We start from the raw sequence: 22,600 nt of genomic DNA, 5'->3' as shown, positions 1-22,600 counted from the left end.
CATTACATTACTCTTATTAAATGGGATCCAACAACTCAGTTGAGGCAGAGAGTCAAGTCCATGTCAGGAACAAGGGACCTGAAGCCTCCCAGAGCCACACAGACATCTACTCCCTGCCCATGGACACAAGCCTGGTTGGAAGAACCTAATCTGAAGAACCCCAAAAATGCTGCCCTCTGATAACAACAGAACACCCCCAACAATCAAAACCACTTTAAAAACAGCTAACTCAAAAAAGCTGGATGGCAAGATGATTCAAAAGCCATTTTTCATTGAAAATTGATTACAATGACTAAACCATGTTAAGAACCAAAGGGTAACACACCATCCAGCTCGAAGTTAATAGAAACGAATGGTTCTAATTCACCAAATTGAGAAGTATAATCCAGAAGAAGCCTAAATAAAGCCCCTAACTTAATTTTTCTTCCATAGTTGGGCTTCACTGGAGCACAACAATCCATGACAGCGAGCAGGCATTCCAGCTCTCAGTGATTAAAACAACAGCCAGAAAACACTACATGCTTCTGAGCTCCTCATCTATGCCTGCATGCCCATGCATGCATGCACGCTCACACGATTAGCTCAGAAACATTGTTCAGTTTGCAAAGCGATGCACTCAGTTGTCAGAATAAAAGCTGCAGGCTTAAATCAGCTCCTCATCTTTCTAAACTGAAACCTAAAGCCTTTACCCAAAAGATCCCTATTTGTTCCCAACATCTACCCTGCTTTTTTTCTTCTGCCCAGAGTTGAGCAGCCATTGCACATGGATGGATATAAGACCTGTACCACGCTGGTTACAAGACCTCAGAGGTACAGAAAGAAAGAGAGAAAAAATAATGAAAGAACAGAGCGTTGACTATGAAACTATCCCAACATCATTGTTTAAAACATTTTTAGGCAAAATGGAAAGTTGTATCCCAAATTAGGCACATAAAAGGTAGCCAACATCCCACAGTCAGGTATACCTTTGGGTGGGTACCAAGTATGACAGACATCTCCTGCTCCCACAGAAATTCACCCATTTTAATAGAGACTAAAATAAATCTGGATAACTTGAGATTGACATAAAATGTTGTTATCCTCAGGTCACTTCTCCAAGTACTCTTCACCTCAAGCAGGGGAGCCTTGCTTCCTCTTGTCTTTTTTCAGCTTTCTCCTTAATTTTCAGGACCCAGATAACAAGAAATGAGTGTTTGGAGCAAACAATGCAGCCATGAGCTCCATTTTTAATGTATTTTGTGGCAGCTGGATTGCAGCCAGAGCATTTCAGTCTGCAGACAGGTTGGACGGCAACACCTGTTTCTATTACAGCAGCACCCATGGGTAATGCACTTCAGTTGTCACCATCTCCACTGACAACCTTTCATCACAACGTCACGGACTTGCTCTAATTTTCCCAGAGCTTTTCCTCATTTGCATAGTTCCCTTGAGCTTTTTCTTCTTACAAAGCTTCATTCCCCTCAAAGCTCCACAGCTCTGAAGTTTTCCCTTTCCAGGGAGCACTGAGGGAAAGCAGAGCTCCAAGGTTAGGTTTTCTTTCTGGCTGCAGCTTGAAAGCCAAGGTATTTTTAATGCTTTCAAGATTGTGTATAAATTATGTATCAGTGAGGTCGACAGGCATGGATGTCATAACGGACTCACAGACAGGGATTTAACACTGCCAGGCTCCTTGAAGAGTATGGCTCACACCTTGAAGAGTTTAGTTAGTAGAATCCCAGACTGGTTTGTGTTGGAAGGGACATTAGACCTCATTCAGTTCCAACCCCTGCCACGGGCAGGGACACCTTCCACTAGAGCACGTTGCTCCAAGCCCCTGTGTCCAACCTGGCCTTGAACACTGCCAGGGATGGAGCAGCCACAGCTTCTCTGGGCACCCTGTGCCAGCGCCTCAGCACCCTCACAGGGAAGAGCTTCTGCCTCAGAGCTCATCTCAATCTCCCCTCTGGCAGGTTAAAGCCATTCCCCTTGTCCTGTCCCTACAGGCCCTTGTCCAAAGCCCCTCTCCAGGTTTCCTGTAGCCCCTTTAGGCACTGAAGCTGCTCTAAGGTGTCCCCTTCAGGAGCCTTCTCTTCTCCAGGCTGACCCAGCCCAGCTCTCTCAGCCTGTCAAGAAGAAATTATGAATTTCTATCTGCAGAGATGTTGCGGTTGCTGTGCTCCAACTTCTCTGCCAGAGTTCAATATATCAAAACTATTCTGGTCAATATGCTCCTCCTCGAGTGTGTACCACTATCCAAGGAGGAGAGGGAGTGTGTATCCCCTCTCCTCCTTGGAGACCAGTTTCTCATTCTCTGTACTGCAGACACCAGATGTCTGGCAGGATGCTGAACACACGCTGACTTCCTTGAAAACAGCTAATCTAGATTTCCCCCTAATAAAACTAACCACCTTCCCCTTTATTTACATCACTAGTTCACACCACTACATTTTCATATTGTGAGCTCTCTGATATTGAAATAACTTCCAGGAACGGAAGCCAAGTTCTTTTTGGCAATCACCTTCCAATCTTTAATAACCTATTCAGTGCAAGAAAAAGTTTTATCTGCTACATACAATAGTAATCCTATGACTAGAGACCTTACAGTGTAAGCAGTTTAACACCAAAAGGTAAACCACTCTTTGTGTGGCATGAAGGGAGCCAAACCTATTAAATAGGCCTGAAGGCCAACAGCTGTAGTTTTTCCACTTTCTCAACAAACTGAAAGTCCTTATTTACACAGTTTGGGATATATAAAAAGCACCCCTCCAACAATCCAGTGGTCTGCCAGAACAAAATCCCAGCTGACAGAGAATGGGAATTAATTGCCTTTGGGTGTCACTTGCTAAGAAAATGTTAATGAATGACAAATCCAGGAATGAGCGACAGGGGATTTAATTTGCTTACATTTGTTTGCATTTGCTCACGACGATGCTGCTAGATGCACTACTCTTACTCATAAAACTCTGGTTATATTGCTTGTGATTCATTAGGTCTAAAAGAGCTGGTTATTAATGAAACAGAAGTACTCAATTATTCTTCTATCCACTTCACCGTTGAGCTTTTAACCACAGTAATTATGCTTCACCGGGGCCTCGTTTTTCTCCTCTGACAGCTCCGAATTCATCACACTACCTACAGTGTTTAGACAGTTATTTAGATCTACTCAGGGTGAATAGGTACATCTGGGAAACAAGCAGAGTCTTTTCCTAAGTGGAGAATCAATAGCTGAGACTTCAAAGAAGTTTTAATCCAGTTTCTTGTTTCCCCAAAACACTTTTGCCTTTCCAAAGGCCATCTGATATGTATAATGTAGCCCACATGGCCCTTTCACGGTGTGCAGACCACCCAGAAACAGTGGAGGAAAATGCTACCCTGGTGCGATGGCAAAGCCAACAAACCCTGGTTTTAGGATGTTGGGATGGTTTCAGATTTAAACTTTTAAAGGTGGCGACAATGACCCTTTTGTGGTCCATTTCCAACCAAACACCCACCTGTGCATGCTTACAGGGAAGCAGAAGTCTCCCAAAGGAGGATGGTGGGCTCCAGCACCCATACCTTGTCTGCACCACTGAAGCACCACCACTTGTGCAGATCCAACCTTGGGCACCACATAAACCAACCACCTGGTATCACCAATTGCATGATACCTTTCCAAGCAGGAAATTTCTTCCATGGGATCATAATTTGGCATCCAATATTAGGGGTTTTTTTATTTTATTTACAATATTTCACTGATACATTAAAAAAAAAACCCCAACATCTGCCCAAATGAGTAGCAGGACACACATCAGAATTGTATAAATTAGTAACAATGACACAAAATGAACTACTGAAATACACAGCCATAGTATCTGGACCTCCAGGGGGAAAAAGGTACCACTTATATGAAGAGAACACGATGTTGTTAGACACAGTTCCATATAAGCTCTTCTTCATTATGTGTTCCTCAATTAGAGGTTGTCAAAATAGAAAAATAATATGGGGATGCTCTTGGAAGAGAGGAGATTTAAAAAGCAATTGAAGGGTTCTAAGCAATATTAATGGCACATTTGCTGCCCCATATGACGTTCACAGTGGTCAAATAGAAATAGGAAAAAAATAAAGCGGAAGCCAAACAAATCCAGCAGAGGATAAAGATAATTACTCAAGTCATGGGAAGTCTTCTTATAATCCCAGCCTGGTTTGTGTTGGAAGGGACCTTAAAGCTCATTCAGTTCCAACCCCCTGCCACGGGCAGGGACACCTTCCACTAGAGCAGGTTGCTCCAAGCCCCTGTGTCCAACCTGGCCTTGAACACTGCCAGGGATGGGGCAGCCACAGCTTCTCTGGGAAAAGTCCGTGCCAGCGCCTCAGCACCCTCACAGGGAACAGCTTCTGCCTCAGAGCTCATCGCAGTCTCCCCTCTGGCAGGTTAAAGCCATTCCCCTTGGCCTGTCCCTACAGGCCCTTGGCCAAAGCCCCTCTCCAGGTTTCCTGGAGCCCCTTTAGGCACTGGAGCTGCTCTAAGGTCCCCCCTTCAGGAGCCTTCTCTTCTCCAGGCTGCCCCAGCCCAGCTCTCTCAGCCTGGCTCCGAAGCAGAGCTGCTTCTGCACAATTCACTTGAGAAGCCGCGTGGAAAAGGTGGCATAACAAAGACAGGCAGTGGGATTGAAACTAAAAGAGGAAATGTCCTCCTGGCTGATTTAGCCCTCCCCATATTTTTTTGCTCTTGTATTACTGGTGATGATCTTTACTGTGAGGGTGCTGAGGCGCTGGCACAGATTGCCCAAAGAAGTGGTAAATGCTCCATCCCTGGCAGTGTTCAAGGCCACGTTGGACACAGGGGCTTGGAGCAACCTGTTCTAGTGGAAGGTGTCCCTGCCTGTAGCAAGAGATTGGAACTGGATGAGATTTAGGTCCTTTCCAACCCTAAACATTCTATGATTCTATGATTTCAACTGTGATGACTGAAAATCAGAAATGTGTTTCCACAGCCAAATACAGTATGTAGGACAGACACCCATAAAACAATCAAATTTCAGATAAAACTTGCATCAGATGTCTTCCAACTAACCAGAGCTAGAAAAACCCTCCTGTAAAGACTAACATCTATTACTCTGGTTGAGACACTATTACCCGCAGCTACAATCATTAATACAAAAATTAGGGTAATTTACCAGGATTAATGCATTGCTCCAGTTCCTTCTGATGTTTCCCACACACATCTGTACCTCACCGAACACACATCCAACACAGACACAAGCAATACCAAAGATGAACTTGGCTCATTTTTTCCTAAGCACAAACTTTGTAATTTTTCTAACACACATGAGAGATTCACCTTAAAATGTCATGTCGATGTTAAATTGCTCATGTTAAATGTATGATGTCAATTTGAGCCTCATTTAAGTCCTAGGTCATTAATATGTGCTCTTATATTTACCCAACTTTTCTGTTAACATTACACACTTCAATTTAATGCCAGTATGGGACAAGGTTTCTACACCAAAGACTTGATTTTGGTTTAACAGAAACTCAGCATTAGTGGAACTTTTCCTGAACTATTCCACTTTCTATAAATTAATTTAGGTCCTATATTGACCATAATCCCATCAAAACCCATCATATTTCTTCTGGAATATTAGAGGAGTTGAGTGCTGCTTTCCAATGCAAGCTCTCCAAAAGTTTCAATACCGTGTACAGGATGAGGAAGAGGCTGAGGTACTTAATGCCTTCTTTGCCTCAGCCTTTGCTAGTAAGACCAGTTGTTCTCTGGGTACGCAATCACCTGAGCTGGAAGACAGGGAGCAGAATGAAGCCCCTATAATCCAAGGAGAAATAGTCAGTGATGTGCTGCACCACTTGGACACACACAAGCCTAAGGGACTAGACGGGATCTGGTGCTGAGGGAGTTAGTGGAAGTGCTAACCGAAACCCTTTCCATGATTTAACAGTGGTCCTGGCTCACCAGGGAGGTTGGAGTTGACTGGAAGTTCACAAATATGATGCCCATCTATAAAGAAGGGTGGAAGGAGGACAGCCAGCTGAACATGAGCAGCTTGTGCCCAGACAGCCAAGGAGCCACCAGCATCCTCGCCTGTAGCAGCACCAATGTGGCAGCAGGACCAGGGCAGTGGTTGTCCCCCTGTGCTGGGCACTGGTGAGGCTGCACCTCGAATCCTGTGTCAGTTCTGGGCCCCTCACTGCAAGAGAGACATTGGGGTGCTGGAGCGGGGCCAGAGAAGGGCACCGGAGCTGGTGCAGGGCCTGGAGCACAAGTGTGATGAGGAACGGCTGAGGGACCTGGGGGGTTTAGTCTGGAGAAGAGAAGGCTCAGGGGGGACCTTATCGCTCTCTGCAACTGCCTGACAGGAGGATGGAGCCAGGAGGGGGCTGGTCTCTGCTCCCAAGGAACAAGTGGCAGGACAAGAGGAAATGGCCTCAAGTTGTGCCAGGGGAGTTTTAGGCTGGAGATTAGGAACAATTTCTACCCAGAAAGCACTGTCAATCACTGGAACAGGCTGTGCAGGGAAGAGACCGAGTCACCACCCCTGGAGGTATTTAAAAGATGTGTAGATGTGGCATTAGTGACATGAGTTAGTGATGGCCTTGGCAGTGATTGGGGAACAGTTGGACTCAATGGTCTTAAGCATCTTTTCCAACCTTAACGATTCCATGACTCTACAATTCACAACCATATTTGATCCAGTTCTGCTTTGACTTTTTCCTTGGGGAAATTTTAGCATTTACAGTAAACACAATTTAGGGTGTTAATTTGTTTCTATTACATGACCAGTTTCTAATGCACACGAGCATGCAATGTACTGATACACTCTTGGAAACCAGCAGCAAGCACTCATGCACAAAGCAGGCTACCTGCAATGCTGAAGAGCAATTCCCTTTTCCCCAGGGACAGCCCTGCTCTGAGGCACTTTTGTTTCTACTGAACATTAAAGCTGGTTTGATAGGGGTCTAGGAAGGTCAGGTTACTCACTGAAGGTTGTGCAAGTGGGTCCAGGCTTAAGTTGGAAGGAAAAGCTGGTTCTTTGTTCAGATGCCCAGGCTGCCCACACAGAGCAGTTTTCTACCAAAACCCGTCATGTTTATAGCATGAAGGTGCAGTTGTGAGCATACAGAATTGGTACCTTAATATCTTAAAGAAGAAAACATGATCGATTTGATCTCTTTTAAAACTGGTCCAGAATTGATTTTCCAAATGCATGCATGTATTAAATGCAAACAGCCCATATATTGAGATCTATCTCCGTGTTATACTGAAGAGTTAAATGTGCAAATGTGTTGCCATAAGAAAAGCCCCCACAAAATTACAAAGAACCCTCAACCACAACTGTTATGCATGAGTCTGTCTCATATTTACACAAAGCAATTGATACCATTTCCACATTCATAAACAGTATTAGTGGGTTTGCTTTGAATTAAAGCCATTTTAAAAGAGCCACTTCCAACATGAAAACCAGGCAATTAATGTGAGACACTACATGAGGGCCCCAGCTCTGCCTCTGCTCTTTTGTTTCTGAGGGACAGACCCACACAAAGCAGATGGAAAGCCTTTTCATAGCAATGCAAAACTCTCAAATACAGAATCAGCCCATATACCTCATCTCTATTTATATCCTATTCCATTTATTGTTATTTCATGTGCTGGACATGAGGAAAGTGGCCACGACAAATCCAGACAGAACGGTCAGTTCCAAGCTGACTCTGCCTTTGTAATGCTGCTGGTGTGCAGCAGGAGATGGGAATGGGCTTTTGGACTCACCTGTTGAACTTCACTTTCTCCATTCGATATCTTCTCTGTGTACACAAAGGAGTTGAATATCCTCTGCAAGACAAATCAAAAAGGATGTGTAAGAGACATTTTACCATAAAATGTCATTAAAGCAGCTCCAAAAGGCACCTGAGTGAGGAAATTGGCGTCAGAAAAGGACCATTTCCCTTGGGGAGTCTCCAATGCCAGGGTTACCCAAGGGAAATCACGTCCCTCTACCTGTTTGTGGATCTGCATGAAGAGATTTTGAGATTTGAAGAGGTTTGGGATTTGAAGGCAAAGACATAAAAGGGTTTTTCTCAAAACATCTATTAGTTTCCAAACTGACATAAGGTGCTAAAAGAAGTGTTTCACATTAGAAAGCTACTGCTGTGCAAACTAAGGCTGTTCTAGTGCTAAACTCAACATCACTATTTTTAAAAGTACTTGTTTCCAACCAACACACGAGAAGCTGTGAGCCAAATGTAGATATATTTGGTACCTGGAAAAGAGAAAAATGAGACCCACTTCTGAACACAACCAGACGGAGCTCACTACCGGCAGCAAAAGGCTGTATCAGATGATAGAAGTAGGAGCTGTGTCCTCCCCTAGGAAAGCTTCCCATCTGTTCCCAGAGGGACACGAATGCCTCCACAGGTGACAGCCACACTGCCAGCACTGCTTATTTACAGCGGTTACATGGAGGGAAAAAAACCACTCAACACCTTGTTACTATTCTGCTTCCAGACTGAAAGAAAAGATTGGAAGGATTTGGGGTTACACTGATGGCATTCCTGAAAAGTTTGTCTGATATACCTAAGTTTCTCTTTCAGGATTTCTCATTTCCAAGGGCAGCTTTCCACTTTTGACAGAGGAGGGCCACAGAGATGCTCTGAGAGCTGGAGCAGCTCTGCTCTGGAGCCAGGCTGAGAGAGCTGGGCTGGGGCAGCCTGGAGAAGAGAAGGCTCCTGAAGGGGAGACCTTAGAGCAGCTCCAGTGCCTGAAGGGGCTACAAGAAGCCTGGAGAGGGGCTTTGGACAAGGGCCTGTAGGGATAGGCCAAGGGGAATGGCTTTAACCTGCCAGAGGGCAGATTGAGCTGAGCTCTGAGGCAGAAGTTCTTCCCTGTGAGGGTGCTGAGGCGCTGGCACAGACTTTTCCCAGAGAAGCTGTGGCTGCCCCATCCCTGGCAGTGTTCAAGGCCAGGTTGGACACAGGGGCTTGGAGCAACCTGCTCTAGCGGAAGGTGTCCCTGCCCGTGGCAGGGGGTTGGAACTGGATGAGCTTTAAGGTCCCTTCCAACACAAATCAGTCTGGGATTCTATGACAGTGGGGCCATCCCCACTAGAAAATATACAAGTGTCCCTAAAATATTCATAGAATCATAGAATGTTTTTCCATTCCTTTCCATTCCTTTTCTATCTGTCTTAATAGCAGCATGTGGTGGCTGCACAACGCAATGGAGATTTGAAAGAACAGCATCATGCAAAACAAGAATAGCATTAGTTATTCATTATCAATAAACATAATAGCAATATGTTGAGGTTATTTATGCCATTTTACATTGAAAATAAGAAAAAAAAAAGCCTATTATGTTATGAAGGATCTTCTAACTTCCTCCCGTCCTTCTGCTCAGGTGCAAGCTAGGGGGTAACCAAAGGGCAGGGAGGGTTTGCAGGTTTCATAAGAAAATAAGCCAGTTCCATCTGTGTATCAAACATCCTCTACAAAAGCAAGATATCCAGTATGGAAGCTGAAATAATTTTCCAAGCAGATCCTTATTGAAATGCTGACCCTTCATCGAAAACACAGGGGTTTACAGCACACTGCACACAGCCCAAACCTGAGGTGACACAGAAAAGCAGCTGCACTACAAGGAAATACATCTTACAACTTCGAATATACCACAAATATAATATTAAGTAATATAAACAGAAAGAACAGAGGGCAAAATCCTTCCTACATTATGAAGGAGATATAAAACATAAAGTCAATGAGATTTTTCTCCACCAGCCTCAAGGGGAGCTGGAATGGCACTGACAGGGTGGATTCTATACCAGTGTTAAGTCAAACATATGAAAACACATCTGTAGGCACAGCCACATCTGGTGAAGGACAGTGATTAAGAAAGACCCTGTTGAGTCCCTCCCTTGATGTGATAGTTGAGAAATTACCAAGACTCACGGTTACAGCAAGAGGATAAGCTGGAAACAGCTCTCCAAATTACTAGCAATAACAACTGCAATTATTAAACAAGTCTAAATTTCACCCAAATCCAGTTTAATCATTGATCCATGACTCCAAGAGTTTTCTTGGTGCAGGTTTAGCTGATTTCCCCCTAGTAAGGCTACACACAGCTACAACTGGCCAGATCAGCCTGGAAACCCCTTTGGTGAACTCTGCTCCACTTAGGATCAACACTTTCCCTTATCCCTCTCCCTCCTGAGGACTTCAGGAATGTCAAAAATTTGAACTCTTAATTCTAAAGCAGCATTTGGAAGGGCAGCAATAAATCTCCTCAGTTTACAAGTCTCAGGAAGACAAGAACAGGGGGGAAGGGAAAGCATCTACTCTCAAAAGCTGCCTGTACATTGAGACTTCCTCTTCTTCCAGACGTTTGTTTAAAGTTCTGCTTGGGCGCTTTAACTACAAACACGTTGGCTTTTTCCCCCCCACCCCCATGAGATGAAAAGATAATTTAAACATCAGAAGAACCTACATTAAAGCATGTCATTTTGATGCAAAATGTTTTAAATGAATTGAATTTTTCTCTCCATGCAGCATTTAGTCTCCAGACATCAAAAGGAGCAAGAAGGAAACAGACTGTCAGCTACCGAGAATGGAGCTTTCTGTCCCCAGCACAAAGCTGACCCCTTTCTCCCCGTTTAAGGACTACCAAAATGATGCCAGGGAACATTACACATGGCTATGGAAGAGTCACCATGCAGCAGGAATTTCTTTGGCACTGGGCTAGGTCTTGAATCTATTTTTGATGATTTATAATTTAACCAAATTCTTTAGAACATTATGGTATCTTATAAAAAGCACTGTGCATGTCAATGAGGGAGTAGCAGGAGATACTCAGGGTATCTGCTCCCTATTCAAGAACTCCTATGTGAAATTACACCAGAAAGAAACATCTCTCTGTTGTATTGAAGCTAATTTCACTAACTTAAAGTGATTTAACTTTAAGTGAAAAAACAGAGCTAAATGGCAACACCCAAATCAGAGTGCTGGGGCAACTCTGCTCTGGAGACAGGCTGAGAGAGCTGGGCTGGGGCAGCCTGGAGAAGAAAAGGCTCCTTAACGGGAGACCTTAAAGCAGCTCCAGTGCCTAAAGGGGCTCCAGGAAACCTGGAGAGGGGCTTTGGACAAGGGCCTGTAGGGACAGGACAAGGGGAATGGCTTTAACCTGCCAGAGGGGAGATTGAGCTGAGCTCTTAGGCAGAAGCTCTTCCCTGTGAGGGTGCTGAGGTGCTGGCACAGGGTGCCCAGAGAAGCTGTGGCTGCCCCATCCCTGGCAGTGTTCAAGGCCAGGTTGGACACAGGGGCTTGGAGCAACCTGCTCTAGCGGAAGGTGTCCCTGCCCGTGGCAGGGGTTGGAACTGGATGAGCTTTAAGGTCCCTTCCAACACAAACTAGTATAGGAGTCTATGATACGAAGTTCAGGGAACTTCACAGACCCAAGAGTAAGTCAGCTCCACAAACTTACAATAAGAGTCCAAACATTTGGGAGCACTTGCCCCTCCCGGTTTACACAGCACATTAGCATCTGTACTTTATTTTTCCCACCCCTCATGTTTAATTGAAACTGCTGAGCAGATGGCAGCAGGCAAAGTTCACTCCAACAGGAACAATTACACACATGTTTAATGAGATGCTCTCCTGGGATCATTTGCCAGAGCCCATCACCACTCGCTCTCACAATGCACGAAGGCTGCAACCACTGCACTGGTTCCGCATCCAGCCTTTCTCTGCTGAGCTGGTGCTATACCAGACACAGCTATCTGCATCCCCATCACCTCTCCCAACACCATCTCGAGCCCTAAACCAGCATTTTATTGCAGTTTTCTCCATTTGCCCCCCCCCTTTTTGCTATCATCAGATCTATTAAGTGTATAATAATCTTTATAAATATCCAGGTTCTTGCTGAACATTGTTAAACTATGCAAAAAAAGATTCATTTCCTCATGAATTCTTCAATTCCTTTAAACCTCACATCTTTCAAAGACAACATCTTTGTTCTTGTGGCACATGGCAGAGGACAACTTCACCCTCTACACTATCCACTACTTATCTTAGGTGCTGGGCTGACAACAGTTGCTCACAGTCGTGTTCCAACACACCCGCACACAGAGCACACAACTGCTCCAATGGCTTGGTTTCATCAAGCACATTTCCACCAAGGTTTTTGACTTAAAAAAATTATTGGAAATAAAAGCAAATTTTGTTTTACAATCCTAACTCTGAATTAAACTTAAAGATTTGAGGTAGAAAACACCATTTTGTGCTGCAATGGCTTATGCAGCACAGCAAGAGGACTCTCCGTCATTCAGTTCAGGTATTCCTGCACAAAGCATCAGTTCTCAAACACGACATTCAGAAGTAAGCAAAATGGAAGACTTCATCAAAACTTATGAGTCTTAAAGTATCTCTATTTTCCATACTTTACTCCAAAACCAAACTTCATAAATTACATTAATTCCAGTTTTAGGCAGGTCTAAGTTAGAAAGTCAGTGTGAAAGTGTAATTTTCTTACAAATTACTCCAACATTCTAGATGCTCAGAGAGAAATAACACTTGTCTGGCTGGCTGTATCCATCACCTGATGCTTCATAGAATCATAGAATAGTTAGGGTTGGAAGGGACCTTAAGATCATCTAGTTCCAACCCCCAAATATTCTCATTAAACTCTGTTGGGCTGGCAGGGGCTGAGCACAAAGCCCTGCACCATACCCAGCATCCTTGGACCTCCAGCGACACCTGAATCCTGCAGCACTATGCTCAGCACACCACTCATGCTCTTAACTCTCCCCTTCCCTTATCCAACACAGCACTTGCATTTAGCTACACGAACAGAAGTCCAGAGAGAGCAAATCATGGTATTTGCAATGACCACTACAGGACTTCTGGTGATCTGTGACAGCTCTGAGACACACAAGCTTCAGGAGAGCAGAGTGATGTGTCTCTATGAGCTTCCAGAGGATAACCAGAGCCTGGATGGAGTCCTAAGAAAGCTGGGGTTTGCTTTACAAATGCACATTTTCAACACATTAAGCTCTTGCTTTCCTAAGCTCTTTAATTACCTGTCTGGGTCAAAGCACTTGCAACTTCCTCAAAAATATTCTTCCATGGAGTCTAGATATATCCCTTAATGACTTCAAATGCGACCAAGTGCTTCCCGGTGCCACCAGCCTGCCTTGCTCTTAGCTTTGAGAAACAGGACAAATATTTGGTAAGCGAGATAAATCAGGAAGCAATGAGAGGATCCAAGAGGTCCTTGGGGCCAGGATGGGGAAGATTCAGGCCATCACCATCTAATGCCTCCCACCGGTGGGGTCTGACAGTGATGGATGGGCACAGCACCTCTGGGTAGGATGGAGTCAGGTTTCTACCAAGCCAGAGATAAGGGGTAGCTCAGATTTAGCTCTGTCATGTGCCAAAACAAGGCTTAGGAGAATTTTCTTCATAACTCAAAGCCAAAGGCAACTCAGTTTTAAATCTGGGCACTGACTGTAAACCGAGCTCAGCATAAAAAGTGAAATACTAACTGGCTTGTTCCATCAGTTGCTTGAGATTGAAAGAAACTCCCCAACAATGCACTGCAGTGAGCAAACACTTCAAAAGCCCCCGTCTGACTGTCAGCACTGCATCAACATAAACAGAAGAAGCCACCACCCCCACACCTCCAAAGTCCCCAACCAAACACAAGCGCCAACTGCTCTGCAGAGCACTCAACCATTTGCACATCACTTTATTCACCAGAGAAGATACAAATCTATCTCCCTACCGACAAAAATAACGTTTTCAGAGACAAAAGAGAATCAGGAAAAACAAATACAGGCTTAGTAACCCCCCCAAACCACCAAATAAATAATCTTTCAGCAGATTTAGGACACAGAGTGCTGTTACCTGACATATTTGGGCAATGACAGGAGGAAAAACCCCAACACTACTAAAGATGTGTGTAACAGCAGTAGCACAATGTACATGTGTCAAATATATGCAGTATTAGCTCGGCAGGGCTGTAATAGTTTTTAAACTTCAAGCAGCTACCAACCAGGGTCTGTTTCTTATTTTAAAGGTTAATGTTTTAGAGTGGTGAGCAAACAAACATATAACAAATCCTTTTGGGGATGAAACTCCCCAAGTGAGATTGTTTGCAGGGAAACCTGTGGCTTCTGTCTGGGGTTTATTTTTGCAGTGTCTGAAGCCATATCACGTTATGTTTTGTTACCATTTTCTAAAACCAAGAAACATTAAATAGTGGGTTCCCATAAGATTAAGGACATAATTCGTGTTTTTTCTCTATGAACTTACAATATACATATGAGAAGCTAAAGGAAATTGGAGGAAAACACAGTATAAGGCAAACTTGGTCATATGAGATGAATGATGGCAGCAGCTCGGTGTTACAGACCCTGCTGAGCTCAGCGACAGACACTGCAACTAGTCTAAAAGGAATATCCCAACATACAGCAAACACCTTCCTCGTTCTGTGGGTCTCAGAAAACAGCAGATTTTCAGGATTTAACTAATTAATGCTTTTTTTCATCATATTATTTGTCAAGCAGCAGCAGGTATCTTTATCGGACAGGTAGACAAAGAGAAACGCGATGCAGAGCTCATGTGCTGAGCTTGGGTCAGTGCCTTCCTGGGGGCCAGAGGACAGGCAGCCTCTCCTTGGAAAGCAGGCAGCAAAACCTGCATCTTCAATCAAGAAACGAGCCAAAGTAAAGACTCACAGAGCTTGTGATTCTGCTGTTCTGGCCCATCTCATCTCCTACCATTCACATTTTGCTCCGAGAAGCTCTCTATGTCACTAATGGGCCAAGCTGGTCTGTGCTGGAGTGCTGCTAAACCACATCATCATTTGCAAGACTCCTTTGGCAGCTTCATTTAAATCATATTGCTTATTCACCGTACAAAATTTACATAAGATTACGTGGAATTAGAAGGAATTTGTGGAGAAAAAGTATCAATTGTGAAAAAGCTGAGACTATCAGGTCTCAGCTTTTCCATAAGCAAAGTGAAGCGTGAACTTCCTGGCACTCAAAACACAAGCGTGTGTGCATTTGGAGATGTGGATCTCCATGTGCTCATACACGTACCCTCAGGGGTGTACACATTCCTCAATATTGAGATGGTTTCAAGCAGGAAAACATCTTCCCAATTTTTATCTTCATGGAGACTGCTTACCAATTCACTATTTACAAACCAAGCTACCATCATCTTCTGCCATGTGTTGAGTGGCTCTTCGCACCTCTGCTCCCCACTCTGAGGTCAACGCTGGAGCAATATGTTTTGTGCAACACAGAGGACAACAGAAAAACTGAATTCAAGTTTGAGCTTAACTTTGAAGGTGGAAAGCATCACAGTGTTTGTAATTTATCTACTATCCTTAGACTGTGGGAGGTAAAAGCCTTTGGGATCATTTTAAGAGTCAGAAGGGGAGATGGTGAAGTAGGCACGACATTGCTTGGAAAGAGTCAAAGTAGAGCACAATTCTTATAAATGTGTTTCCTTGGAAAACTTCAGGCATTTGCAAGGAGAGGAAACTATGGAAAACTGAGTAACTGCCAAAAATGCAATCAAGGACTGGCAGAATTTTTTGTCTTCTGTTTCAAGGGACCAGAGAAGAGGGAAGAAAAAAGAGAGGGGAAAATACCCTTAGAAAATTAGTTCCACATGTTAAGATGATTATTCATTTGGCCAATGTAACTTGACTAAGGTTATACTCATGACAATGTATATGGCAGTTTTTCAGTAACAGAAAAGTCGTGCTACCCAACCTTAAAATACAAAGCAGATGGTCCTCTCAAGAAGGTTGCATTTTTTCTCCTTACATTTATTCCCCATTCCAGCCTCTAGGATGTGAAACTTCAAATATTTACCTGGGGTGTTTTCAGGTTGAGAGCTTTTTGATTACATTTCAACTTACTGCATTTTGTTGGTCCTTTTCCCTTTAAAAACAACATAAATTTGAGCATTTATCAGGAGCAAAATTGACCTGAAACTTTATTCTATTGGGACGACTCTGGATTTCATTTTTCTGGTTTGTTTTCACGCTCATTTCAAGTCAAAATGACTTACTATAAATGAGGAAACATTTAAGCAGCAGAGCAATCCATGTAAATAGATGCAATCCTATAGCCAGGGGAGGTTGGTATCATTTTAGTGTAATTACTGTGCTTTTCCAATTTGGTCATGAATGTAATATACAGCAAGTATGCAGAAGAAACATGGATCAATTTATGTAACTTTCCAGCTAGGCAATGTTATTTTATAACAAATGCATTTAACCTAATGTAATTTTAGAGCAAAGGCAAACAACACCAAAAAACAAAGGGACATACACACAGACATGCACTGAGAAGACACAATGTTGTTTCCTGACCTATTTAACACAATCAAGGCAGAAGCTGTTGGGTTCGTTTGGAGAAATGATACAGCAAAAGAACACTGAAGCTGGAGTTGAACCATTAAAGAGATCTACTTGAATCAGAGTAAAAAATATCCAGGAATGATAAGCTTAAACACAGGAATTTATAGATCATAAATCACAACACTAAACTTCTGTGCATTAAATGAATGGGCTGATGCTAACGTAATTACAGAACTGTTTTCTTTAAATGTCAAAGACTATCATTTTTCAGGATCTCTCAGCAGGAACCATCAACATACACATGATAAATACCATCACAGCCTTCCCCTACAAGCGCTGCTGCAGCACTACTAACAGTAACTCATACAGCCTGCACCCAGAGTCTTCCAGAAGTTACAGTCTTCCAGTAACTAAAGGGGCTACAGGAAACCTGGAGGACAGGCTTTGGACAAGGGCCTGGAGGCACAGGCCAAGGGGAATGGCTTTAACCTGCCAGAGGGGAGATTGAGATGAGCTCTGAGGCAGAAGCTCTTCCCTGTGAGGGTGCTGAGGCGCTGGCACAGACTTCTCCCAGAGAAGCTGTGGCTGCCCCATCCCTGGCAGTGTTCAAGGCCAGGTTGGACACAGGGGCTTGGAGCAACCTGCTCTGGTGGAAGGTGTCCCTGCCCGTGGCAGGGGTTGGAACTGGAGGAGCTTTAATATCCCTTCCAAGCCAAGCCATTCCACGATTCTATGGTTCTAATTTATGTGACAACTTTTCCCCACTAAGTTTCATGAACCAGAAGACCACCTGACACTACCAACCAGCATAAGCACACCTACAACAGAAGTAAACGCTGTATCCTGAACCCCAATAAATACTGTACAGATGCAAAATAGCAAATAACTGCTAGGTCAGTAAAGCAAAAAGGTAATCTGTAGAAGAAAGTGCTGAACTGCTTTTCCAAGTGCATTGCTAGTGCTCATCAAGCCCAGTGATAACCCCCACACTCTCCAGGACAATGGCCAGAGGAGCAAGGCTGGCCCATGGCATCCAGCATCCCATCTCTTGCTCAATGGAGGTCAGTTAGTCCTGAGGACTATTTTCCCCTCTTCTTTCAGAGAGCTGTGGTCCAGCACGAGTCACCCCTCGTGACACAAAACCTCCAGGAAGGCTCAATGGAGCTGGCTGATCATTCTTCCTCATGTTTAACTTGTTATCTCTGGACACAGAAGGAAATAGGAGCAACCCGCAGAAAACAAATGGAATCTTCTGGAAAGAGCAGAGCCATTAGATGTTATCGTGCACAAAAAAAGAGTAAATTAAAGATTGAGACTAAGGGGAGGCTCATGAATTGAATTCCTGCAGCACATCAAAGCAATTTGTGCATGAATGCAAGCATTTATTCTTCTAATTAAAAAAGAAAAAAGCAAGCAAAATAGCAAGACATCATTTACATGAAAGAGAGGGGAGGAAAGAAAAAACAAAACCCAACCAACAACTAAAACTCAAACAAAACCTCCAGTGTTAATCAAGAGCAGAGTGGATTCCAACCCAGAAAGTGGAAAGAAAGCTCCAGATTTAATGAGGGAAGGCACTGAAGAAGAGCAAAATTCGCCTCAGAGTTTTCTGTAGCACTCCTGCCAAGCCATCCATCCCATGAGGATTTATACATCCAGCCTTTGGGAGCTAAAAAATTATCAGCTGTTTTGCAAAGAAGAGCCCTTTATCTTGCCCTTCATTGTTCTACAAACTGAGGAGGCTGCAAGCTAAGGGCGGGCCTCCAGAGTCCTGCCTGTGGGTCCCAGAGGATGGGATGGTTCCATGGAAGCAGCTGCTGAGACGAAGAGGGCTCGGCCCAGAGGGACCTGCTGCAGCAGAGTGAGGTGTGCTTGGCAACAAGCAAAAGAGCTTTGTCATATTTCACTTTCTAGTGGTCTCACTTCGTCTTTACAAAGAAAGTCATCCCAATAAGAAAGGAGAGAGGTGGCTTTTTGGCATACCTCTCTTTTCCATGTCTATACCAGGTCTCCCGAACATAGACAGCCTACAGATCAACTCTTGTGTCCATTTCTCCACATGAAGAACACTACACAGTCCAAGTTCATTTAACATTAGCAGTGTTCAGGTGGGGCTATTCAGGTAAGTACAACTACTTAAGTTAAACAGGACAAGAGGTATCAAGAGGTGTCCTGGGTTCGACTGTAACAGTTGTTTATCTCCTACTTAGTAGGTGGTCTTGACAGAACAAGAGGAAATGGCCTCAAGCTGCACCAGGGGAGGTTTAGATAGAGATGAGGAACAATTCCTTCCCCAGAGGGTGCTCAGGCATTGGAACAGGCTGCCCAGGGCAGTGCTGGAGTCACCGTCCCTGCAAGTGTTCACACCCCGTGTAGCCGAGGCCTCAGTGCCATGGGTTAGTGGTGGCCTTGGCAGTGCTGGGAATGGTTGGACTGGATGAGCTTAAAGGTTTTTTCCAACCTGGTTGATTTTATGATTTGATGATTTGACATTTAAATACAAATTTTTGTAGTGACAATACTGGTCTCCAAGACTCCCTGACAAACACTGTCATTATTCAGTAAGTCATTTAACTGGGGCTTCATAACATAGAAACAACCTCAGCTCTGTTCGCTTCTCTTGCCACAACAGCAACTTTAACATAAATCATGTTGCAAGAAGGGAAGACTAAGTAACATAAAAGGCTTATGAAAAAAATCAGAACACAAAACAGAATCTGACTCATTATTTGAATATTGGCAAATCAGTATTTGTCATCTTCAATAAATATAATAAGTACACACCATGCAAACAAGTGTCATTCGCTATTGCTGAATGAACAGCCTGGAGTATTTCCTAGCTAAGAATTATGATTTCAGCCTTCTAAAAATTAGGTTTGCTGAAATTCTTGTAAGTAACTTATAAACACTACGTAGCAAGAAATGAGGCTGAGCCTCAGCTTAAAAATCAGAGTAGACACTCTTCTGATGAGCTGCTGATTAACCATACTGAGATGAACAACATCTGAATGATTCCTCTGTTTGAAAATGGATGCTAGAAATTAGCAGTTGGAGTTTGTAAGAATTCCACCCCAAAACCATCTCTCAAGGCATTTTTCACCTGTCTGAAGGTGACACCTCAGATTACAGTGCAGGATTTTGTCGGTTCCACATAAGCACCTTTTCCTTAGTCAGCGGAAGAGCTTTTGGCAGCTATTTCAATGTATGGGATACTCTTGCCCATGTGGTCGGATTCCTGTGGTTTCACATGAAAGCTCAGCATCCCCCGAGTCACAGCAGGAGGCGTCTTCTGCTGGGGCTGTCCCAGATCTGCCACTGTTTGCCCTGGAATTTTCAAGAGAGAGACACACTCCTCCAGCTCCAGCAGATCTGCTCTACCATGAGCTTCAGCAAGCTCTTATTTTTAAGTCTTTGCAAGGCCAGGTTGGACACAGGGGCTTGGAGCAACCTGCTCTAATGGAAGGTATCCATGCCTGTGGCAAGGGCTTGGAACTGGATGAGCTTTAGGGTCCCTTCCAACCCAAACCATCCTATGGTTCTATGACTGAGCCCAGCTGCAGAGGACAGAATGAAAACCTCCAATTGGCTGACATCAGATTCATGTTTTGCCACCTAAACCACACAAGATAGTTGCTACACACCTAAACGCACCTTCCAGGACCCTGCACATCCACACAACCTTATAATGTATGGTCCACATAGCACAACAATGTGAAGACAGGAGGAAAAGAGCGGACAACAAAATTTGGGAGCAGATTTCCGCTGTGAAAAAGGAATTTGAACTGGAAGCAACCAGATTTTCAGGAAACAACAAGCCAGGAAATTTATAATGGCAGTGTTAATTCCTTTCCTGACATGATGTCACTGCCGGTTGGGTTGTACCTACCAAAAAGATCAAAGAGGACTCGTGCACACAGACATTGTGAATATTAAAACAATGACAGAGGCAATTGCTATTTTTCATTTCTTCTGTAAATATTATTACAAGCTGCTTTTTCATAAAACATCTACAAAGTATGAAGCAATCTCCACTGCTCCTGGAAAATAAACACAATTAAAACCATTTCTATTTTAAAACAGAAGAGAATTATTTGACCTTTTTCTTTAATTTCAATTGATGTTTAACTTTGTCTAAATAAAACATTTTGGAACATCTGGAGAAAAAGCTGCTCATTCACTGAAAATACATCTTTGCTGAGATTTCCTGCAGAAGATACTACTTATATGAACCCTCTTATTTAAGAAGCACTCATGCTGATCGTGTGTATAGTGTCATCTTCATTAAAAAGAATCAAGAACCTCTTGGCACACATTTGCACTTGATATTATAAAATCTCAATGATTTATAGTACTGCAAGGTTCCCTACTGTTCATTCATATTACATTTTTTAGGAGGCTTCAGTGCACATATAATATGTATCAGTCAAAGGGGGTTTCAAATTAGAATGTTTAATATCATCTTCTTCCTCAAAATAGGTTTTATTTCATTTTCAGTAAATCAGCCAAGCTTCCATTTATTGAATTTCACCAAATTCAGCAATACGAAATGTCAATGGAAAGCTGATACTTGCTCCATGCTGCTGCATTAGAGCAAACAGTACCTTACTAAAACATGGAATGCTTTTAAAGCTTTTTAGGATAATAATTACTATCTTGATGAATACATGATGACTTGTGCTGAATAGGCAGAAAAACATGACTCTGTTGGAAGCAGGGCATCCGATGTTAAACTGCGCTTGAAGCGAGGCCACACAAGCCCAACAGGCCTGACTGCAAACCTGAAATCGAATTAAGGATTTAAGGCTGTACAGAGACCACCTCCAGCTCAGCAACCTAAATAAATTCCTTTCTTTTGCTTTTAAGTGCAATTATCTGTGTGTTGCATATCTGCTGAACACGTGGAAGTGACACTGTAATCCACTTTGGTATCGGGATTAGCGAGTTCAGACAGTGAGGAGAAATAAAGGCATTAATGCTACTTTGAATGTAGACAGAATTGAAGTACATTAATGGTTCTCTGGGAATAAATACTCCTGTTGTCAAACACAGTTAATGCTACGCTGGTGTCGGTATGTGACTGTCAGAAAGTGGGAGGGGGGGTAAGATTTATAGGACAGGAGATTTTTCATTATGCTGCTACCATGATTTATCTTTATGAATAAATTTTAACTTTAATATATTAATAATCTGCTGATACCCACAAATTAGCTTCACCTCCCTGTTTCACCATGGAATCTGTATTTTAATATCCAAAAGATCTCCATGGCACTATTTAAGTGTGTGTTTTCACAATACAGTTTTCGCTATGCAAAGACACTGGGAACCAACAGACTTAAGCTGAAAGCACCTTAGCACTTGTCTCACCTCCCCAGCATGACTTTAATTCTTTCTTGTCTTTTCATTTTTTAATATGACAAGGATACAAACAGAAGGCTAATGTTATAAAATCAAAAGCATCAGGCAATATAAAAGTTCAAAAGATTCCAAAAAGACATGTCCATCCTAGAATAGATACGATAAAGATGCAGTAATGGCACGAATTTCAGGGTTAGGAAGAAGTCAGAGAAAAATGCATTTCATATAAAGAAAAATCAAATCTTCTGAAGATTCTGAAAGCCCCATCTCCATGGAAGGCAAAGACCTTCCTTTAGTGTCTCATGACACATTAAATCACGGTTTTAAACAATATGGTGTTTATATAAGGAAGAAGTTGTTGCCTGTGAGGGTGCTGAGGCGCTGGCACAGGGTGCCCAGAGAAGCTGTGGCTGCCCCATCCCTGGCAGTGTTCAAGGCCAGGTTGGACACAGGGGCTTGGAGCAACCTGCTCTAGTGGAAGGTGTCCCTGCCCGTGGCAGGGGTTGGAACTGGATGAGCTTTAAGGTTCCTTCCTACCCAAACCAGTCACCATTCTATGATTCTATGGTGTGCTCCTGCTTCTCCCTACACTGCAAATGATTGAATAGTAAGTAGCAATATAAAGCAGCTGTATCTTATGGTGAAGGATTTACACCTTCACACAATATATGTATTTTATAAGTAAAAATCATGATGTGACAATTATAACAATATCACTAACTAGAAAATAAAGGCCACCAATTCACACCTGTGTATTCCACATCTCCAGGCAACATCCCTGCCTTTGCAGTGTCCCTCGTCCCCATGTGCCACACTTAGCTCCCACCTGCTCCCTCCTCCATTGAGCTTCCACTCCCATCCACAAAGGGAAGTTTCCAGTATGAGTATTATCTAACAAAAACGTAAATTATCCAG

The 22,600-nt window shown here is 43.3% G+C and overlaps 1 protein-coding gene across 2 annotated transcripts in view; it reads right to left on the bottom strand.

The window, feature by feature from the left end:
* CACHD1 (cache domain containing 1) overlaps positions 1–22,600 on the bottom strand; it is a 109,050-nt gene that overhangs the window by 64,480 nt on the left and 21,970 nt on the right. For both annotated transcript variants that reach the window (XM_030495711.1, XM_030495712.1), the window contains exon 2: positions 7,739–7,801. In XM_030495711.1, coding sequence (XP_030351571.1) covers positions 7,739–7,801 — 63 coding nt within the window. The remainder of the gene's footprint in view (positions 1–7,738; positions 7,802–22,600) is intronic.

Source organism: Strigops habroptila, chromosome 8 (genome assembly GCF_004027225.2).
Source record: "Strigops habroptila isolate Jane chromosome 8, bStrHab1.2.pri, whole genome shotgun sequence".
NCBI classification, from domain to species: domain Eukaryota; kingdom Metazoa; phylum Chordata; class Aves; order Psittaciformes; family Psittacidae; genus Strigops; species Strigops habroptila.
Note: the sequence above shows the minus strand (reverse complement) of the source record. Positions and strands in the feature narration are given on the sequence as shown.